Source organism: Eptesicus fuscus, chromosome 6 (genome assembly GCF_027574615.1).
Source record: "Eptesicus fuscus isolate TK198812 chromosome 6, DD_ASM_mEF_20220401, whole genome shotgun sequence".
In the NCBI taxonomy this organism is placed as follows: Eukaryota; Metazoa; Chordata; class Mammalia; order Chiroptera; family Vespertilionidae; genus Eptesicus; species Eptesicus fuscus.
In genome coordinates, this window is record NC_072478.1 from 80251138 (window position 1) to 80272198 (window position 21061).

At 42.1% G+C, this 21061-nt stretch overlaps 2 protein-coding genes and 1 long non-coding RNA gene across 4 annotated transcripts; 2 read left to right on the top strand and 1 right to left on the bottom strand.

Annotated features, from left to right (window-relative positions):
* The first annotated feature begins 1064 nt into the window (after positions 1-1064).
* On the top strand, positions 1065-9720 carry LOC103289756 (protocadherin beta-2). Of its 2 annotated transcripts, none has more exons than XM_054717952.1 (2): positions 1065-2208; positions 8195-9720. In XM_054717952.1, the coding sequence occupies exons 1-2, from the start codon at positions 1227-1229 to the stop codon at positions 9607-9609; spliced, it is 2397 nt and encodes a 798-aa protein (XP_054573927.1). In that variant the 5' UTR covers positions 1065-1226; the 3' UTR covers positions 9610-9720. The 2 variants fall into 2 exon arrangements, with proteins under 2 accessions (XP_054573927.1, XP_054573928.1); XM_054717953.1 differs by lacking the exon at positions 8195-9720 and adding an exon at positions 4804-4848 and having other exon boundaries at positions 1065-3564.
* On the bottom strand, positions 7258-8768 carry LOC129149490 (uncharacterized). The gene is made up of 3 exons (XR_008556393.1): positions 8683-8768; positions 8262-8442; positions 7258-7324 (listed from the first exon to the last, which is right to left on the bottom strand). It is a non-coding gene; the product is annotated as an uncharacterized LOC129149490 (long non-coding RNA).
* Positions 9721-12969: 3249 nt separating the features above from the next.
* Positions 12970-15625, top strand: LOC103285779 (protocadherin beta-3). The gene has a single exon (XM_008141216.3). It carries the CDS (start codon positions 13190-13192, stop codon positions 15551-15553), a length of 2364 nt encoding a protein of 787 aa, XP_008139438.2. The 5' UTR covers positions 12970-13189; the 3' UTR covers positions 15554-15625.
* Positions 15626-21061: the final 5436 nt, after the last annotated feature.

Genomic DNA, 21061 nt, shown 5'->3' on the forward strand with positions numbered 1-21061 from the left:
TGACAAATGTGTAATGCCATGTATCCATTATTACAGTGTTCCAGTGCCCCCCAAGTCCCCATGTTTTATGTCCTATTCACCCCCCCCCCCCCCACGCAACAACTAATCTTCTTAACATGCCTGTACTTTTACAAAATGTCAGGTACGTGCAATAATAGCATAGGTAGCCTTTTCAGACTGGCTTCTTTCACTAAACAATATGCACTTGTTTCCTCCATGGCTTTTTTTTTTTTTAATTGAGAACTCATTTCTTTTGATCACACATATTTAAAAAAACACACAAAAAGATAATTGGAAAATTTTTCAATATTTACTTGGCATTTGATATTATGAAATGATTAATGTTGCTAGATGCACTAATTGAAGTTATATAAATTAACACTCTTATCTGTTAGAAAGGAAATAAAAATAATGACACATTCATAAGAATTACCCAGCTATGCTAGGAAAATTTCATGTGGATTGAATGCACCAAACCTCAGGAAAATATGAAGTGGGAGAGTGCAGGAGAGAAAAATGAGTAAAAAGAATATCTCAGTGTCCATGAGAATGTTCTTATGTGAATTCTGTGCTTTACCTGGGCCTCTGTACTTCTCTGTTGGCTTAAGTGTGAGGATGGGAACCTAGCCCCCACTGAGATGTGCGCATGCTGGAACTCTGCATAAAAACTGGAGACTGACTAGTCAAAGCCCTTTTTCATCCTAGGACTGAAATTACTCCCTTCCAGTTTCAGAAGTTCATTCCCTCCCCGCACCCCACCCCCGCCCCGCCCCAGTTTAAAAATAACTGCTTGAATCTGTGAGGAAATTGGAATGGAAAGTTGTCTATGTTTGCCATGTCGTTGTGGGTGCAATGAAAAAGCCTTTCGAAAAGAGATAAGACTTCGGTACGTTGGAAGATACCACTTGAAAGTATTCCATTTAGACTGTCATCGGTGTGAAAGAAGGGATTGGGATTTTCTTCGTTTTGGAGACAGTACATACTCGGAAAGGACGCGGGGTGGCGCTGCAGCATTAGAAGTAGAAAGAAGAAGGCGATCAGTCTGCCCTCCTTTAAGCCAGATGCTCTGCTAAAGAATCAAGCAGGAAGGGGAGGCTTTCTTGGGCTGTAGATCCGGGAAATCCGGGCCCTAGGCGTCTCCACTTATCCCAGTAGCTGGGACATACTGGGAGTCAGCAACCACGCGAGCCGGAGCTGGGTCAGGTTTGCTGGGAGAGCAGAAGGAGATGGAGGCCAGAGAAGGAAAGGAACGCTTTCTGAAACAAAGGCAAGTCTTGATATTCTTTGTTTTGCTGGGCATAGCTCAGGCTGGTTCCGCGCCTAGGCATTATTCAGTGGCCGAGGAAATGGAGAGTGGCTCCTTTGTGGCCAATTTGTTAAAAGACCTGGGATTGGAGGTAGATGAGCTGGCTGCGCGAGGGGCCCGCGTCGTTTCCAAAGGGAAAAAAATGCGTTTGCACTTGGATAGGCAGACGGGGGATTTGTTGTTAAATGAGAAACTGGACCGGGAGGAGCTGTGCGGCCCTACCGAGCCCTGTGTGCTACCTTTCCAGGTATTACTGGAAAATCCTTTGCAGTTTTTTCAGGCTGAGCTGCGGATTAGGGATATAAATGATCATTCCCCGATTTTCCTAGACAAAGAAATAATCTTGAAAATCCCAGAAAGTATCACTCCTGGGACTGCTTTCTTAATAGAATGTGCCCAGGATTTAGATGTGGGAAGCAACGGTCTCCAAAGTTACACAGTCAGCCCCAATTCCCACTTCCATCTGAAATTGCAAAACAGTTCCGACGGCTTGATATTACCACAGCTGGTGCTGGACAAAGCGCTGGACCGCGAGGAACAGTCTGAGATCATGTTAACTCTAACGGCGCTGGATGGCGGGGCGCCTCCCCGGTCTGGCACCGCCCTGGTCCGCATTGAAGTCTTGGACATCAATGATAATGCCCCGGAATTTGCAAAGTTGCTCTATGAAGTTCAGGTTCTGGAAAACAGCCCCGTTGGATCCCAGGTTGCTATGGTCTCGGCTAGAGATTTAGACATTGGAGCCAATGGAGAAATATCTTATGTCTTCTCCCAGGCTTCCGAAGATATTCGCAAAACTTTTCGAATAAATGCAAAATCGGGAGAACTCCTTTTAACACAGAAACTGGATTTCGAATCCATTCAGACTTACACATTAAATATTCAGGCGATAGATGGTGGGGGTCTTTCTGGAAGTTGTGTGGTGCTTGTCCACGTGATAGATTTGAATGACAACCCTCCGGAACTGACCGTGTCAACGCTTATCCATGAAATCCCAGAAAACTTGCAGGAGACCGTAATTGCTGTATTCAGTGTTTCAGATCCTGACTCGGGAGACAATGGAAGGATGGTTTGCTCCATCCAAGATCACCTTCCCTTCTTCCTTAAACCCTCTGTTGAGAATTTTTACACTATAGTGACAAACACAGCCCTGGACCGAGAGATGAGATCTGAGTACAACATCACCATCACCGTCACCGACATGGGGACCCCCAGGCTGAAAACCCAGCACAACATAACCCTGCGGGTCTCCGACGTCAACGACAACGCCCCCGCCTTCACCCAAACCGCCTACACCCTGTTCCTCCGCGAGAACAACAGCCCCGCCCTGCACATCGGCAGCGTCAGCGCCACAGACAGAGACGCGGGCGCCAACGCCCAGGTCACCTACTCGCTGCTGCCGCCCCACGACCCGCAGCTGCCCCTGGCCTCGCTCGTGTCCATCAACGCGGACAACGGCCACCTGTTCGCCCTGAGGGCGCTGGACTTCGAGGCCCTGCGGGCGTTCGAGTTCGGCGTGGGCGCCACGGACCGCGGGTCGCCCGCGCTGAGCAGCCAGGCGCTGGTGCGCGTGCAGGTGCTGGACGCCAACGACAACTCGCCCTTCGTGCTGTACCCGCTGCAGAACGGCTCTGCGCCCTGCACCGAGCTGGTGCCCAGGGCGGCCGAGCCGGGCTACCTGGTGAGCAAGGTGGTGGCGGTGGACGCAGACTCGGGCCAGAACGCCTGGCTGTCGTACCAGCTGCTCCGGGCCACGGAGCCCGGGCTGTTCGGCGTGTGGGCGCACAATGGCGAGGTGCGCACGGCGCGGCCGCTGGGCGAGCGCGACGCGGCCAAGCACAGGCTGGTGGTGCTGGTCAGGGACAATGGCGAGCCCGCGCTGTCTGCCAGCGTCACGCTGCACGTGCTGCTGGTGGAGGGCTTCTCGCAGCCCTACCTGCCGCTGCCCGAAGCGGCGGCCGAGCAGGCGCAGGCCGACCCGCTGACCGTGTACCTGGTGATCGCGTTGGCGTCGGTGTCGTCGCTGTTCCTGTTCTCGGTGCTGGCGTTCGTCGCGGTGCGGCTGTGCAGGCGGAGCAGGGCGGCCTGGGCGGGTGGCTGCTCGGTGCCTGAGGGCCACCTTCCGGGCCACCTGGTGGACGTCAGCGGCACAGGGACTCTGTCCCAGAGCTACCAGTATGAGGTGTGTCTGATGGGAGGCTCAGGGACCAGCGAGTTCAAGTTCCTCAAACCCATTCTTCCCAACTTCCTTGCTCAAGGTGAGGAGAGGGCTAGTGAGGCAAACCCCAGTTGCAGGAATAGTTTTGAATTCAGTTAAGAATTAGTAGGTGTCTACTGACTCTAGTCTGTTAATTTGTGAAAAATCCCTTTTTACTGCTTAAGCCCATTGAGGTTGTTTCTTTTTATTTGAAATGTAAATATCTCATTTCAATTCAGTGCATGTTACTGGTGTTTCTAAATGTGTTGCTTTGTGGTATAAAGAATGCTAATTTTCTTTGTATTCTCTTTGGTGATTAGTCTCCCTGTACCTTAATTCCACTCAAAATGTGAAAGTAAATTTTGTTTTCCAAAAAGTCTGAATTTTTAAGTTAGAGCATCTTTTTCTATACCCCCCTTCCCCAGGGCCGAGGTAATTTTGCAGTCCTACATTTTTAACTGTTTGCTATTCCTACAGGCTTTTTTAAAGCCCAGAATATTTGTTTTCTATTCTCTTAGGCTAGTATAAGTTTTATCTTGTGAAGTCACCTTGGCTAAAGCCATTAATATAGGTATATTCATGAAAAACAAAGCACTCTGTCACATTTTTCTAAATATATACTATCACAAAGTGGCCATTCATGGAAGTTGTGATTCTTTAGAGATGTGAGAACTTTGACTGTTGTATTCCACAAACCATTCACATTAAAAGTATTCAATAAATCAACCACTAATATTCAAAACCGTAGTTAAATGCATAGCACATGTCCAGTCATTTTCAAAGACATGCTAATTCTTCAAGCTTTCAATTTCAAAAAAAAAAAAATTTGGGGGGGATATAAAGAAGTAAAACTATATTTACTGATTATCTGATTATGTATGTGGAAAACTGTAAAATAATTCTCCAAAAAAGTTAGTTAATGAGTACATTTAGGAAAGCTGCAGTTTACAAGGCCAGTACACAAAATTTAATTGTACTTATCAAATCTCTTGAACTTTAAAGTTTTCAATAATGAAAACTGAGATTTTTAAAAGATGGAATTGAAATAAGCAGAGGTTAAATTTTTTAAAAAAGATTTGAGGGAATGTATGTCTTTGTCCTTAACCAAATTTTAGAAACTTTGAATGTAGTTTAATATTGCACTTTTTCAAAAATTTCTGGAGCATTTCTGATTCAATTGGAAATAAGCTCATGGAGAAATATTTATCTTGGTCTGTCTGCTCATTCCATTTTTTTTTGCATGGAATACTTCTCTTTTCCCCTTTCAATTTCCTACTTTTCAATGCTTTTTTCTTTTTAGGTGCTTGAATTATGTTTCTCAACATCTCCCCATTTATTGCATGATTAGCACAATGACTTGAAGATTATAGGTTCTTAATAAAATGTTTGAATGACTGATTGAAAGAAAGAAAGAAGTGTCTTTTTTTTTCACCTGTGATATATACTGATATTTAAATACTCACAGAACAAACTTTTGCTGGAATTAAGTGCTCTCTGATGCATAATGAATTTATATATAATATACATAGGTTATTAATTGAAGTGATCACTATTATTTGAACACAATGCAGTTATCAGTTCTTGGTGTCTCTTTCCTTCAACATATTTTCCTTTTCACTTCCTGCTTAATTTGACTCTCCTCTCTTGCCCACAGGTTAAGGAATACAAATGGGGAAACTGTATTTGGTATTTTATAATTTAAAAGTTGGATTCATCCAACTTTCTCTATTTCTTGCAGTTCAATTTTTTATCTAGACATTAAAATAAAATTTTAATTTTTAAAATATATTTTATTGTGTGTTTTTTTTTACAGAGAGGAAGGGAGAGGGATAGAGAGTTAGAAACATCAATGAGAGAGAATCATTGATCAGCTGCCTCCTGCACACCTCCCACTGGGGATGTGTCCACAACCAAGGTACATGCCCTTGACTGGAATCGAACCTGGGACCTTTCAGTCCGCAGGCCGATGCTCTATCCACTGAGCCAGACCAGTTAGGGCAAAATTTTAATTTTTGATGTTCTTCTGCCTACCTTAAAATGTTTATATCATTTGATGCTTGAGCTACACTGTTAAAATTATAAGATGAATGTGAAAGATCTTATTTTGAGATTATTAGTGATGTGGAGCACCATCTTGGTATCCAAAAGTCTCTGATTAACCAACTTATTACCTGAGGATCTTGGATAAGTCACATAATTTCTGTCCCTCCAAATTAATAATAACAGCTATGTCAATAACTTGCAGTTATGATAAATAAGATAATATATATAGATGTATAATTGCTGTTATTTTACATATCACTAATATTAAGACTAAACTTAATAGGTGAGCCTTTGTGTAATATTCCTGATAATTGTGAAGGAGCTAGATCAAGCACATGATATTTGTGTTGTTCATATCCCTGCCTGAAACATTGCAGTAGCTTCCTTTTATTCTTAGAATAAAATCCAAGTACCCATTATTTGGCCCCAGTCTACCTCTCCAGCCTTCTCTTCCCACTTACTTTTGGGACAATAATTTTGGGTACACTGATCTTCCTTCATTGTCTAGAATAGCTATGCTTTACTGTCCTAGGGCCTTTACATATAAGTTTTTTCGTATACAGAATCTTCCCATTTTGTAGTCAGTAGCCTGGCAAACTTCTCATCATTCATGTTCCATTAAATGGCACATCTTTGGGAACTTTTTCTCAAACCCTGCCCCCCATTAAAATTAGGTCTCCCTATCCATACTTTCAAGTTCACTCAGTAAATTTCCTATATAGCACTTTTCACACTGTTTGAACATCTGTTCAAAGTCTTCACCCCATTAAATGGAAAACTGTGTAAGGTATATGTCTGCCTTGTTACCACTACATGCCCAACTTCTACAAACTTAACAGGTATCTGTTTCCGCAGATGAAATACGGTTTTACTGATGAGACCAATAATGGTAAAATTACTGTGAAATAAAAAGGAGAAAGCTCTGTATTCCTCGAGTGAATGTTAAAATGTGGAAGGAATGAGGCATTTGTGGTCTCTGGATATACCCACTGACATCATTTATTATAACTTTATATGCATGAGTTCATCTTTTCATAACATTTTTTTCTTACTAGAAAAGCAACTCATGCACATTTTACAAAAGTTGGAAAATAAAGAAAAACACAAATATGATAGTGAAGCATGTTACAATGTAGAGCAAAATCTTTTCAAATTTGTTTAATTATTACAGACAGGGGTGGTAGCCCTAGCAGGTGTCCACTTCCGCAAAATCATATAAATGAGGACTCTGCCAGGAACAGTATCTTCTTTAAATAAAGGCGCATTTAATTTCCCTAGGTTGTGTTTTTTTAACTCAAGTAACACAGGAAACTCCTCCAGTAGCGTTAACAGGTTTTAGGAAGGGGAATAAGCAATTTAAAAGATCAAAACAACAGAAGCCCCCAAAGCATCTTCTCCAAGAGTTAGAAACTGCGAGCGAACGCATGGTGGCGCTGTTGACTAAGAAGGAGAATTAAACCAGGGCATTGTGCGTACTCCGTAACGCACCGATCCGGTACCGTACACCAGGAGTTGTGAGCTTGGACAGATTTAAAGCAAGCAAATCTGAGCCCTGGAAGGGATTATTTGCTAGATCTTATCGAAAGGTTGGAGGCAAAAGACTTTGCATTTCCCAACGCTGTCGGAGGCTCAGTTTGGCAATATTTCTTGGAAGAACATGGCAGAAAATGAAATGGAGGCCGGAGGGGAGCGATTTCTTAGACAAAGGCAAGTCCTGTTTCTCTTTGTTTTTCTTGGTGGGTTTCTGGCTGGGTCTGAATCGAGACGCTACTCTGTGGCTGAGGAGAAAGAGAGGGGCTTTTTAATAACTAACCTAGCAAAGGATTTGGGGCTGAGTGTAGAGGAACTGGCCGTGAGGGGGGCCCAAGTTGTGTCTAAAGGGAACAGACAGCGTATTCAGCTCAACCATCAGACCGGTGATTTGCTCCTACACGAGAAATTGGACCGGGAGGAGCTATGCGGCCCCACAGAGCCATGTATACTGCATTTTCAGATTTTACTGCAAAACCCTTTGCAGTTTATTCCAAATGAGCTCCAAATCATAGATGTAAATGACCATTCTCCAGTATTCTTTGAAAATGAAATGCAGCTGAAAATCCTAGAAAGCACTCCACCGGGAACAATAATTCCACTGGGAAATGCTGAGGACTTGGATGTGGGAAGAAACAGTCTCCAAAACTACACCATCACTCCTAACCCCCATTTCCACATCCTCACAAACAGTCGTAGGGATGGAAGGAAGTACCCGGAATTAGTGCTGGACAAAGCGCTGGACCGTGAGGAGCAGCCGCAGTTCAGTTTAACGCTCACAGCGCTGGATGGCGGGTCGCCACCCAGGTCTGGCAACGTTCCGCTCCACATCCTGGTCTTAGACATAAATGACAACGCCCCGGAATTTACACAGTCGCTCTATGAGGTTGAAGTTCTAGAGAACAGCCCCGTTAACTCTGTTATTGTCACTGTTTCAGCTTCTGATTTAGATACAGGAACTTTTGGGGCAATATCATACTCATTTGCTCATGCTTCTGAAGAAATTTCCAAAACTTTTCAACTAAATCCAATTACTGGTGATATCCAACTAATCAAATATTTGAATTTCGAGGCAATTAATAGTTATGAGGTTGACATAGAAGCCAAGGATGGTGGAGGCCTTACAGGAAAATCAACAGTGATAGTTCAGGTAGTTGATGTCAATGACAACCCACCAGAGCTGACCTTGTCGTCGATTACCAGCCCCATCCCGGAAAACTCGCCAGAGACGGTGGTGGCCATTTTCAGTGTTTCCGATCCAGACTCTGGAGACAATGGGAGAATGATGTGTTCCATCCAGAACAATCTCCCCTTTGTCCTAAAACCGTCTGTAGAAAACTTTTACACCCTGGTGTCCGAAGGAGCCCTGGACAGAGAGAGCCAGGCTGAGTACAACATCACCATCACCGTCACCGACATGGGGACCCCCAGGCTGAAAACCCAGCACAACATAACCCTGCTGGTCTCCGACGTCAACGACAACGCCCCCGCCTTCACCCAAACCGCCTACACCCTGTTCCTCCGCGAGAACAACAGCCCCGCCCTGCACATCGGCAGCGTCAGCGCCACAGACAGGGACGCGGGCGCCAACGCCCAGGTCACCTACTCGCTGCTGCCGCCCCACGACCCGCAGCTGCCCCTGGCCTCGCTCGTGTCCATCAACGCGGACAACGGCCACCTGTTCGCCCTGAGGGCGCTGGACTTCGAGGCCCTGCGGGCGTTCGAGTTCGGCGTGGGCGCCACGGACCGCGGGTCGCCCGCGCTGAGCAGCCAGGCGCTGGTGCGCGTGCAGGTGCTGGACGCCAACGACAACTCGCCCTTCGTGCTGTACCCGCTGCAGAACGGCTCTGCGCCCTGCACCGAGCTGGTGCCCAGGGCGGCCGAGCCGGGCTACCTGGTGAGCAAGGTGGTGGCGGTGGACGCAGACTCGGGCCAGAACGCCTGGCTGTCGTACCAGCTGCTCCGGGCCACGGAGCCCGGGCTGTTCGGCGTGTGGGCGCACAATGGCGAGGTGCGCACGGCGCGGCCGCTGGGCGAGCGCGACGCGGCCAAGCACAGGCTGGTGGTGCTGGTCAGGGACAATGGCGAGCCCGCGCTGTCTGCCAGCGTCACGCTGCACGTGCTGCTGGTGGAGGGCTTCTCGCAGCCCTACCTGCCGCTGCCCGAAGCGGCGGCCGAGCGGGCGCAGGCCGACCCGCTGACCGTGTACCTGGTGATCGCGTTGGCGTCGGTGTCGTCGCTGTTCCTGTTCTCGGTGCTGGCGTTCGTCGCGGTGCGGCTGTGCAGGCGGAGCAGGGCGGCCTGGGCGGGTGGCTGCTCGGTGCCTGAGGGCCACCTTCCGGGCCACCTGGTGGACGTCAGCGGCACAGGGACCCTGTCCCAGAGCTACCAGTATGAGGTGTGTCTGATGGGAGGCTCAGGGACCAGCGAGTTCAAGTTCCTCAAACCCATTCTTCCCAACTTCCTTGCTCAAGGTGAGGAGAGGGCTAGTGAGGCAAACCCCAGTTTCAGGAATAGTTTTGAATTCAGTTAAGAATTAGTAGGTGTCTACTGACTCTAGTCTGTTAATTTGTGAAAAATCCCTTTTTACTGCTTTGCCCATTGAGGTTGTTTCTTTTTATTTGAAATGTAAATATCTCATTTCAATTCAGTGCATGTTACTGGTGTTTCTAAATGTGTTGCTTTGTAGTATAAAGAATGCTAATTTTCTTTGTATTCTCTTTGGTGATTAGTCTCCCTGTACCCCAATTCCACTCAAAATGTGAAAGTAAATTTTGTTTTCCCAAAAGTCTGAATTTTTAAGTTAGAGCATCTTTTTCTATACACCCCTTCCCCAGGGCCGAGGTAATTTTGCAGTCCTACATTTTTAACTGTTTGCTATTCCTACAGGCTTTTTTAAAGCCCAGAATATTTGTTTTCTATTCTCTTAGGCTAGTATAAGTTTTATCTTGTGAAGTCACCTTGGCTAAAGCCATTAATATAGGTATATTCATGAAAAACAAAGCACTCTGTCACATTTTTCTAAATATATACTATCACAAAGTGGCCATACATGGAAGTTGTGATTCTTTAGAGATGTGAGAACTTTGACTGTTGTATTCCACAAACCATTCACATTAAAAGTATTCAATAAATCAACCACTAATATTCAAAACCGTAGTTAAATGCATAGCACATGTCCAGTCATTTTCAAAGACATGCTAATTCTTCAAGCTTTCAATTTCAAAAAAAAATTTGGGGGGGATATAAAGAAGTAAAACTATATTTGCTGATTATCTGATTATGTATGTGGAAAACTGTAAAATAATTCTCCAAAAAAGTTAGTTAATGAGTACATTTAGGAAAGCTGCAGTTTACAAGGCCAGTACACAAAATTTAATTGTACTTATCAAATCTCTTGAACTTTAAAGTTTTTAATAATGAAAACTGAGATTTTTAAAAGATGGAATTGAAATAAGCAGAGGTTAAATTTTTTAAAAAAGATATGAGGGAATGTATGTCTTTGTTCTTAACCAAATTTTAGAAACTTTGAATGTAGTTTAATATTGCACTTTTTCAAAAATTTCTGGAGCATTTCTGATTCAATTGGAAATAAGCTCATGGAGAAATATTTATCTTGGTCTGTCTGCTCATTCCATTTTTTTTTGCATGGACTACTTCTCTTTTCCCCTTTCAATTTCCTACTTTTCAATGCTTTTTTCTTTTTAGGTGCTTGAATTATGTTTCTCAACATCTCCCCATTTATTGCATGATTAGCACAATGACTTGAAGATTATAGGTTCTTAATAAAATGTTTGAATGACTGATTGAAAGAAAGAAAGAAGTGTCTTTTTTTTCACCTGTGATATATACTGATATTTAAATACTCACAGAACAAACTTTTGCTGGAATTAAGTGCTCTCTGATGCATAATGAATTTATATATAATATACGTAGGTTATTAATTGAAGTGATCACTATTATTTGAACACAATGCAGTTATCAGTTCTTGGTGTCTCTTTCCTTCAACATATTTTCCTTTTCACTTCCTGCTTAATTTGACTCTCCTCTCTTGCCCACAGGTTAAGGAATACAAATGGGGAAACTGTATTTTGTATTTTATAATTTAAAAGTTGGGTTCATCCAACTTTCTCTATTTCTTGCAGTTCAATTTTTTATCTAGACATTAAAATAAAATTTTAATTTTTAAAATATATTTTATTGTTTTTTTTTTTTTTTACAGAGAGGAAGGGAGAGGGATAGAGAGTTAGAAACATCGATGAGAGAGAATCATTGATCAGCTGCCTCCTGCACACCTCCCACTGAGGATGTGTCCACAATCAAGGTACATGCCCTTGACTGGAATCGAACCTGGGACCTTTCAGTCCGCAGGCCAATGCTCTATCCACTGAGCCAGAGCAGTTAGGGCAAAATTTTAATTTTTGATATTCTTCTGCCTACCTTAAAATGTTGATATCATTTGATGCTTGAGCTACACTGTTAAAATTATAAGATGAATGTGAAAGATCTTATTTTGAGATTATTAGTGATGTGGAGCACCATCTTGGTATCCAAAAGTCTCTGATTAACCAACTTATTACCTGAGGATCTTGGATAAGTCACATAATTTCTGTCCCTCCAAATTAATAATAACAGCTATGTCAATAACTTGCAGTTATGATAAATAAGATAATATATATAGATGTATAATTGCTGTTATTTTACATATCACTAATATTAAGACTAAACTTAATAGATGAGCCTTTGTGTAATATTCCTGATAATTGTGAAGGAGCTAGATCAAGCACATGATATTTGTGTTGTTCATATCCCTGCCACAACATTGCAGTAGCTTCCTTTTATTCTTAGAATAAAATCCAAGTACCCATTATTTGGCCCCAGTCTACCTCTCCAGCCTTCTCTTCCCACTTATTTTTGGGACAATAATTTTGGGTACACTGATCTTCCTTCATTGTCTAGAATAGCTATGCTTTACTGTCCTAGGGCCTTTACATATCAGTTTTTTCGTATACAGAATCTTCCCATTTTGTAGTCAGTAGCCTGGCAAACTTCTCATCATTCATGTTCCATTAAATGGAACATCTTTGGGAACTTTTTCTCAAGCCCTGCCCCCCATTAAAATTAGGTCTCCCTATTCATACTTTCAAGTTCACTCAGTAAATTTCCTATATAGCACTTTTCACACTGTTTGAACATCTGTTCAAAGTCTTCACCCCATTAAATGGAAAACTGTGTAAGGTATATGTCTGCCTTGTTACCACTACATGCCCAACTTCTACAAACTTAGCAGGTATCTGTTTCCGCAGATGAAATACGGTTTTACTGATGAGACCAATAATGGTAAAATTACTGTGAAATAAAAAGGAGAAAGCTCTGTATTCCTCGAGTGAATGTTAAAATGTGGAAGGAATGAGGCATTTGTGGTCTCTGGATATACCCACTGACATCATTTATTATAACTTTATATGCATGAGTTTATCTTTTCATAACATTTTTTCCTTACTAGAAAAGCAACTCATGCACATTTACAAAAGTTGGAAAATAAAGAAAAACACAAATATGATAGTGAAGCATGTTATAATGTAGAGCAAAATCTTTTCAAATTTGTTTAATTATTACAGACAGGAGTGGTAGCCCTAGCAGGTGTCCACTTCCGCAAAATCATATAAATGAGGACTCTGCCAGGAACAGTATCGTCTTTAAATAAAGGCGCATTTAATTTCCCTAGGTTGTTGGTGTTTTTTTTTAACTCAAGCAACACAGGAAACTCCTCCAGTAGCGTTAACAGGTTTTAGGAAGGGGAATAAGCAATTTAAAAGATCAAAACAACAGAAGCCCCCAAAGCATCTTCTCCAAGAGTTAGAAACTGCGAGCGAACGCATGGTGGCGCTGTTGACTAAGAAGGAGAATTAAACCAGGGCATTGTGCGTACTCCGTAACGCACCCATCCGGTACCGTACACCAGGAGTTGTGAGCTTGGACAGATTTAAAGCAAGCAAATCTGAGCCCTGGAAGGGATTATTTGCTAGATCTTACCCAAAGGTTGGAGGCAAAAGACTTTGCATTTCCCAGCGCTGTCGGAGGCTCAGTTTGGCAATATTTCTTGGAAGAACATGGCAGAAAATGAAATGGAGGCCGGAGAGGAGCGATTTCTTAGACAAAGGCAAGTCCTGTTTCTCTTTGTTTTTCTTGGTGGGTTTCTGGCTGGGTCTGAATCGAGACGCTACTCTGTGGCTGAGGAGAAAGAGAGGGGCTTTTTAATAACTAACCTAGCAAAGGATTTGGGGCTGAGTGTAGAGGAACTGGCCGTGAGGGGGGCCCAAGTTGTGTCTAAAGGGAACAGACAGCGTATTCAGCTCAACCATCAGACCGGTGATTTGCTCCTACACGAGAAATTGGACCGGGAGGAGCTATGCGGCCCCACAGAGCCATGTATACTGCATTTTCAGATTTTACTGCAAAACCCTTTGCAGTTTATTCCAAATGAGCTCCAGATCATAGATGTAAATGACCATTCTCCAGTATTCTTTGAAAATGAAATGCAGCTGAAAATCCCAGAAAGCACTCCACCGGGAACAATAATTCCACTGGGAAATGCTGAGGACTTGGATGTGGGAAGAAACAGTCTCCAAAACTACACCATCACTCCTAACCCCCATTTCCACATCCTCACAAACAGTCGTAGGGATGGAAGGAAGTACCCGGAATTAGTGCTGGACAAAGCGCTGGACCGTGAGGAGCAGCCGCAGTTCAGTTTAACGCTCACAGCGCTGGATGGCGGGTCCCCACCCAGGTCTGGCAACGTTCCGCTCCACATCCTGGTCTTAGACATAAATGACAACGCCCCGGAATTTACCCAGTCGCTCTATGAGGTTGAAGTTCTAGAGAACAGCCCCGTTAACTCTGTTATTGTCACTGTCTCAGCTTCTGATTTAGATACAGGAACTTTTGGGGCAATATCATACTCATTTGCTCATGCTTCTGAAGAAATTTCCGAAACTTTTCAACTAAATCCAATTACTGGTGATATCCAACTAATCAAATATTTGAATTTCGAGGCAATTAAGAGTTATGAGCTTGACATAGAAGCCAGGGATGGTGGAGGCCTTACAGGGAAATCAACAGTAATAGTTCAGGTAGTTGATGTCAATGACAACCCACCAGAGCTGACCTTGTCGTCGATTACCAGCCCCATCCCGGAAAACTCGCCAGAGACGGTGGTGGCCATTTTCAGTGTTTCCGATCCAGACTCTGGAGACAATGGGAGAACGATGTGTTCCATCCAGAACAATCTCCCCTTTGTCCTAAAACCGTCTGTAGAAAACTTTTACACCCTGGTGTCCGAAGGAGCCCTGGACAGAGAGAGCCAGGCTGAGTACAACATCACCATCACCGTCACCGACATGGGGACCCCCAGGCTGAAAACCCAGCACAACATAACCCTGCTGGTCTCCGACGTCAACGACAACGCCCCCGCCTTCACCCAAACCGCCTACACCCTGTTCCTCCGCGAGAACAACAGCCCCGCCCTGCACATCGGCAGCGTCACCGCCACAGACAGGGACGCGGGCGCCAACGCCCAGGTCACCTACTCGCTGCTGCCGCCCCACGACCCGCAGCTGCCCCTGGCCTCGCTCGTGTCCATCAACGCGGACAACGGCCACCTGTTCGCCCTGAGGGCGCTGGACTTCGAGGCCCTGCGGGCGTTCGAGTTCGGCGTGGGCGCCACGGACCGCGGGTCGCCCGCGCTGAGCAGCCAGGCGCTGGTGCGCGTGCAGGTGCTGGACGCCAACGACAACTCGCCCTTCGTGCTGTACCCGCTGCAGAACGGCTCTGCGCCCTGCACCGAGCTGGTGCCCAGGGCGGCCGAGCCGGGCTACCTGGTGAGCAAGGTGGTGGCGGTGGACGCAGACTCGGGCCAGAACGCCTGGCTGTCGTACCAGCTGCTCCGGGCCACGGAGCCCGGGCTGTTCGGCGTGTGGGCGCACAATGGCGAGGTGCGCACGGCGCGGCCGCTGGGCGAGCGCGACGCGGCCAAGCACAGGCTGGTGGTGCTGGTCAAGGACAATGGCGAGCCCGCGCTGTCTGCCAGCGTCACGCTGCACGTGCTGCTGGTGGAGGGCTTCTCGCAGCCCTACCTGCCGCTGCCCGAAGCGGCGGCCGAGCAGGCGCAGGCCGACCCGCTGACCGTGTACCTGGTGATCGCGTTGGCGTCGGTGTCGTCGCTGTTCCTGTTCTCGGTGCTGGCGTTCGTCGCGGTGCGGCTGTGCAGGCGGAGCAGGGCGGCCTGGGCGGGTGGCTGCTCGGTGCCTGAGGGCCACCTTCCGGGCCACCTGGTGGACGTCAGCGGCACAGGGACCCTGTCCCAGAGCTACCAGTATGAGGTGTGTCTGATGGGAGGCTCAGGGACCAGCGAGTTCAAGTTCCTCAAACCCATTCTTCCTAATAGTCTGGTTCAAGACATTGAACAGGAGTAGTGCAAAACTGCAATTGCGGGAATAGCTTAGGTTTCATTAATAGAAGAATAAAAATAGTTATTTGGCTATGAATACTTTCTTTCAAAATCAAGAATCTTTAGTTGACAATCATTTTGTTTACATATTGATTTTAGTTTCTATCAAGTTAGTTAATCCTTGCATATTCTTATCTGTTTTCTTTCTTACCAATTTAGTCTTAATGCCTCCTTTTCTTTTTCTAATAGGTGAGCGAAAATAAATTCATTATGTTTTAATGTTGACTTCAAATAGGTTCATTTTAAGTAACTCATTTCAAATTTTATATTCATAGCAAGTGAGATGTTCCTTATAATATTCCTAAAGCAGCTTTTCTATGGTTCTTGAAGTTTGTGGATAGATAAGAATGTGTTTTCTTTCAGATGTTCCATCTTTAAGGCACAGCATGTTTTTAGGGCTATAGTACCTAAAAAAAAGTGTTACATTTAATTCATTTTGTTTTTACATTTGCAATTAATATTTCAATGTTGTGTATGCTTATATTGGCTCAAAGTGGACAAAATATAGGCTAATAGGCAAATTACTCTTAGTTTGCCTAAAGTGTATTCATGAGTTAGGAAAAATTAAACATAAGGCATTTCGAACAACTGATTGTGCTTTTCCATTTGATATGAAAACATTGTTTAGGAAGGCATCTTGTGGGATGACAATTTGGTTAGTAAATTCTAAGATATAAATGTTACCGACCTTAGGGTCCTTTTAAAAATGTCCAGATAGTACTTGTATACATGACCTACAAATGATTCAGGGTAAAATTGGTGTCCCATTCAACCCTACTTTTAAAAAACTACCTGGGATTTACATGGTAACATATAAGGGAACAACGCTTTCTTTACTTCCTGTCTTACTTCCCTCCTTCCGATTTCAATCTGACATGATTTAACCCTTTGCACTCGCTTGCTTTTTTCTCGATTCCTTTATTCTACTCGGAATTTAATTTTTTAAATACCCCAGATTTTACAAAGCGCGGCAGTAGAATAAAAAACTGGAGTTTCTTTTCATACAAACTTATTTATTTGGATTTTTTATATTTCAAATTATTGATACATTCAAAGAATAATTTTAATCTCGACATCCGAGTGCAAAAGGTTAAGATTATGTATGGTCCTTCTGGAGTTAAACACTGTCCATCTGCATCAGCATTATGCCTCCTATAGTGTAATTAAAATAAGATGTACAAGAGTAGGACAAAAAGAGAGAGCAAAATCACTGTGAAAGTCTAAATAGCTACAACTATGAATAAAATCTGGAAGCAACCAAAACACCAAATTTCGTGGTTATTTGGAGTACTATAGAAAAACTTATTTTTAATAATAAAATATTGAGACTCCAATTAAAGAAGTTAATTGGGAAAACATAAGTATTCTCCTTATAAAGCATTTTCTCACCCAGAAGCTAGAACTTTCCAGGAAAGGGAACTAAAGTTTCTCAAAGATTTTCAATATTCTGAAAAGAGGAAAAGAATTTAGGATTGACATGGCTTCACTCATTAAAGTGTTGTTTATAAATACTGTCATTTTGTATAACTGAAAATTAAATACATGAATCCTTAATAATCAGAGGAAAGAGAATATTTCTTTTCATTCATTAAGTATTTTATAGAGATGTTTAAATCTGGCTCTTCTCCTTCTTTTCATACTTAGCTGAGTTTTCATGGAGAGGAAAAAGGCACATACTTTTGATCAAGGCTTCTCTTTACCTGACTGGGTTCTAGGTAGTGTCTGAGCCAGGGATGTATTCACTTGTGGAAACTATAGAGGATGATCCTTTTTTGGCCAATATGGTATATTCCTGGCCTCTAATTGTTTATTCTATTGAACTTTGCTTAGTCTTCATGGTATCAAAATTAAGTGAAATTTGCAAGATACCAAAGGCTTTGACTAAACTTTAAAATCACCTATCATTTGTTTTCAAAACATAATTCTAGATAGTGTTCACTTGCTTTTTTACCTCTCTGAAAACATCTATTCATAAATAATTTAAACATTTTCTTGACATTCACAAGCTAGCTTTCAACACTGAAAAGCAAAGAGATGTAAATGAAGTTTAAACTTTTATATAGATTGTTAAAAGACTGAACTATATTAAAACATCACTCATTAAAACTAATGAAGTGACTTACACTTTTTATAAATCTTTCTTAATCATTAATTATGGCTTCCTTGCAAATGAGGACTTGGTCTTGATTAAGAGGCACGACAGTGCTGCACATGGCGGTTCTGTATGACACACAACATGCTGGATGACAAAATAAAAAACCTCTGCAAAGCAATCCTATATTGTGCACTGAGTTGGTGCCAGTAGAACAAGATGCTAACCTGGATGGTGACTTGAGTTAGAGCTCATGAGTATTTTATCAATGATTCAAGGTCTCAGAGTGAGTACTTGATATTTAGCATGCATAGCTAGGCTCCTATGTGATAGCCACAGCTAGACACAAGCTGGTGCTATTATTAAGGACGACTAGAAGCCACCTTTATTTGGTATGGTAATTCTACACCTGGCCTAGGACCTGTCTCAGCCCTACCTGCCATTCATTGGATCACCCACAGAAGTCTACCCAAGCCTACAGGTTCTCTTATTCACTGACTTGACTCAGCTGTTCACTGATACTCAGATGTGGAGGATGAACAGGGAACCTTCAATGGACTGCTGCATACAGGCTATTTTCTAAGCATTTGGAGGATATCGACATCACTGGGACTTAGTCCCAGATCTGTTATTGTGAGAGGTTTCTGACTGGAATATCAGAGACAAAAGGGTTCAGATTTTTGAAGTCATTGTCTCCAACTTATATGGGCTATGCACAAGGAGAGACTTTCATGAGAAACAACTTATAGAAAAATTTGGGTTTTATAAAAAGTGGATTTCTTCAACCTAAATGTCTCGTCCTATTCAACAAGATTTAAATCAGCAATCAAAAAACTTTCTACAAATAAAAGCCCAGGACTAGATGGTTTCACTGGTGAATTCTACCAAATGTTTAAAGAATTAATATCAATCCTTCACATCTTATTTAAGAAAAGGAGCAGAGACCAGTTCCCAATTCATTCAATGAAGCTAGTATTACCCTGATGCCCAAATCAGACATAGATAACACAAGAAAAGAAAACTAAATATGTCCTTTATGGATATAGAGGCAAAAATCCTCAACAAAATATTAGCTAACTGACTCCAGCAACATACAAAAGGGTTATACACCATGACCAAGTGGGATTTGTCCCAAAAAAGCAAGGTTGGGTTTAACATATGAAAGTCAATCAATGAAACACACCATATTAACAGGAAAGGACAAAACCATACAACTGTCTCAATAAATGCAGAAAATTATTTTACAAAATCCAATACTTTTTCATGTTAAAAACTCAACAAATAGGAATCATAGTATATGTACTCAACCTGATATAGGGCAACTATAAAAACCCACAGCTAACTTCATATTCAATGGTGAAAGACTGAAAACTTTCCCTCTAAGATCAGGAAAAAACCATGGATATTCCATCTCACTGTTTCCATTTAACATTGCACTAGAAGTTCTAGCCAGGGCAATTCGACAAGAAAAAGCAATAAAATAATTCCGATTGGAAATGAAGAAGTAAATTGTATTTGCAGATAACACAATAGTGCATAAAGAAAATTCAAACGAATCCACAAATACCACTAAAATGGATAAATGATTTTAGACAGGTTGAGAATAAACAAAAATCAATTAGTATTTCTGTACACTAGCATTAGACAACCTCAAAATGAAAAAAAATCCCATTTATGATTGCATGAAAAATAATAAAAAATACCTTAGGAATAAATTGAACAAAATCAAGATTTGTACACTAAATACTACAAAACATCATTGAAAGGAATTAAAGAAGACTTAAGTAAATGAAAAGTGTTCACATATTGGAACACTTAATATTGTTAAAATAGCGATACCCTCCAAATTGGTTGACAGATTGAACACAATCTCTATCAAAATCACAGCCAGCTTTATTTTTGGACAAAAGTTGGCAAATTGACCCTAAAATTCATATGAAAATGCAAGGGACTCAGAATAGCCAAAACAATTTTGAAAAAGAACAAAATTGGAGGACTCACACTTCCTGATTTTAAAGATGTAGGATAAGTTAGACATTAGATATTTGAATAGTTTGTCACATTAAAAATATAAATACCATATTTTTATTTAGTATGTAACTATAGAGAATTATTAAAAATTGCCTTAGATTTCATCACAAATTTCTCAAGCTACTCTTCTTGATTTTAACTTTATACCCTATTAACATTTTAAAAGATCTATACATAGATGTTTTTTCTTTCTTTATATATTTTTATTGATTTCAGAGAGGAAGGGAGAGGGAGAGAGAGATAGAAACATCAATGATGAGAGAGAATCGTTGATCAGCTGTCTCCTGCACTCCCCTCACTGGGGATCAAGCCCGCAACCCTGGCATGTGTCCCTGACCAGAATCAAACCCAGGACTCTTCAGTCTGCAGGCCAATGCTATATCCATTAAGCCAAACTGGCTAGGGCCATAGATATTTTTTCTCCAATATTTAAGACAACAAGGAGTCACTCTTAAAATTTTTAACCTAATTAATACTATCAGTTTTCCTTCCAATTTCTAAATTTTGTAAGCACCTCTCTTTGCTGGTACATATCTCTAAATGGAAACAAGCTATTTTAAAGGTTCTTCTATTAATTGAAAACTTGAATACAAATATATTTCATCTATGATATCTATGTACCCAAGATCAGGCTCAAGTTTTATCTAAATGATCTAAAAAGTTGTTCACTTCTCCAGTTCCACTTAGGTAGATAAAAGAATGCATTCTGGAGCCATACTGTAACAGTTTGAGTCCTAGCTTTGCCATTTCACAGGTGTGACTATGAGCAGGTTATTTATGAGTTTTGTTTTGTTTTTGCTTAATCCCTTCACCTTTTTCACCTGGCCCCACCCCCCTCCCCTCTGCATCTATAAGTCAGTCTCTATTTTGTTTGAGCAGGTTATTTAAACTCCCTGTGCCCTCAATATTTTCATCTATAAAATGTGGCTAATAAGATGCCCACCTCATGGGGCATTAGAGGGATAAAAATGAGTTAAATGCTTAGAATAATATCTGGAATATAGTGGCACATATTTGTTCTGAGCTCTTTAACTTGTCTAATTAGAACTTGGTTACTATATTATAAACAATTTGGTCTTTCCTTTTCCCAGATTTGTTTTTTATTTATATCTAAAATAATATATTTTTTTATTTTTTCAGTATGTGTTTTTTATTTCACTTAATATTGACATCTATTGTATCTCCTCTGATTTGTCTTAAATATGAAATATGAAGTATTTCTAAAGTGTATTCATATTACTGCCATTGCTATATCTCTTACAGGAAGTAATTACTAGAACTAGAATCAAAGTAAATTTAATTGAATAGTGTTTAGCATGCATTATACCTTCATGTCTCAGAATTTTCTAT

Coding starts and splice junctions, on each gene's coding strand:
- LOC103289756 (XM_054717952.1), top strand. CDS start 1,227: ATGGAGGCCAGAGAAGGAAAGGAACGCTTTCTGAAACAAAGGCAAGTC. Junction 2,209..8,194: donor TCAGGCGATAGATGGTGGGG/GTCTTTCTGGAA, acceptor AGGATGGTGGAG/GCCTTACAGGAAAATCAACA.
- LOC103285779 (XM_008141216.3), top strand. CDS start 13,190: ATGGCAGAAAATGAAATGGAGGCCGGAGAGGAGCGATTTCTTAGACAA.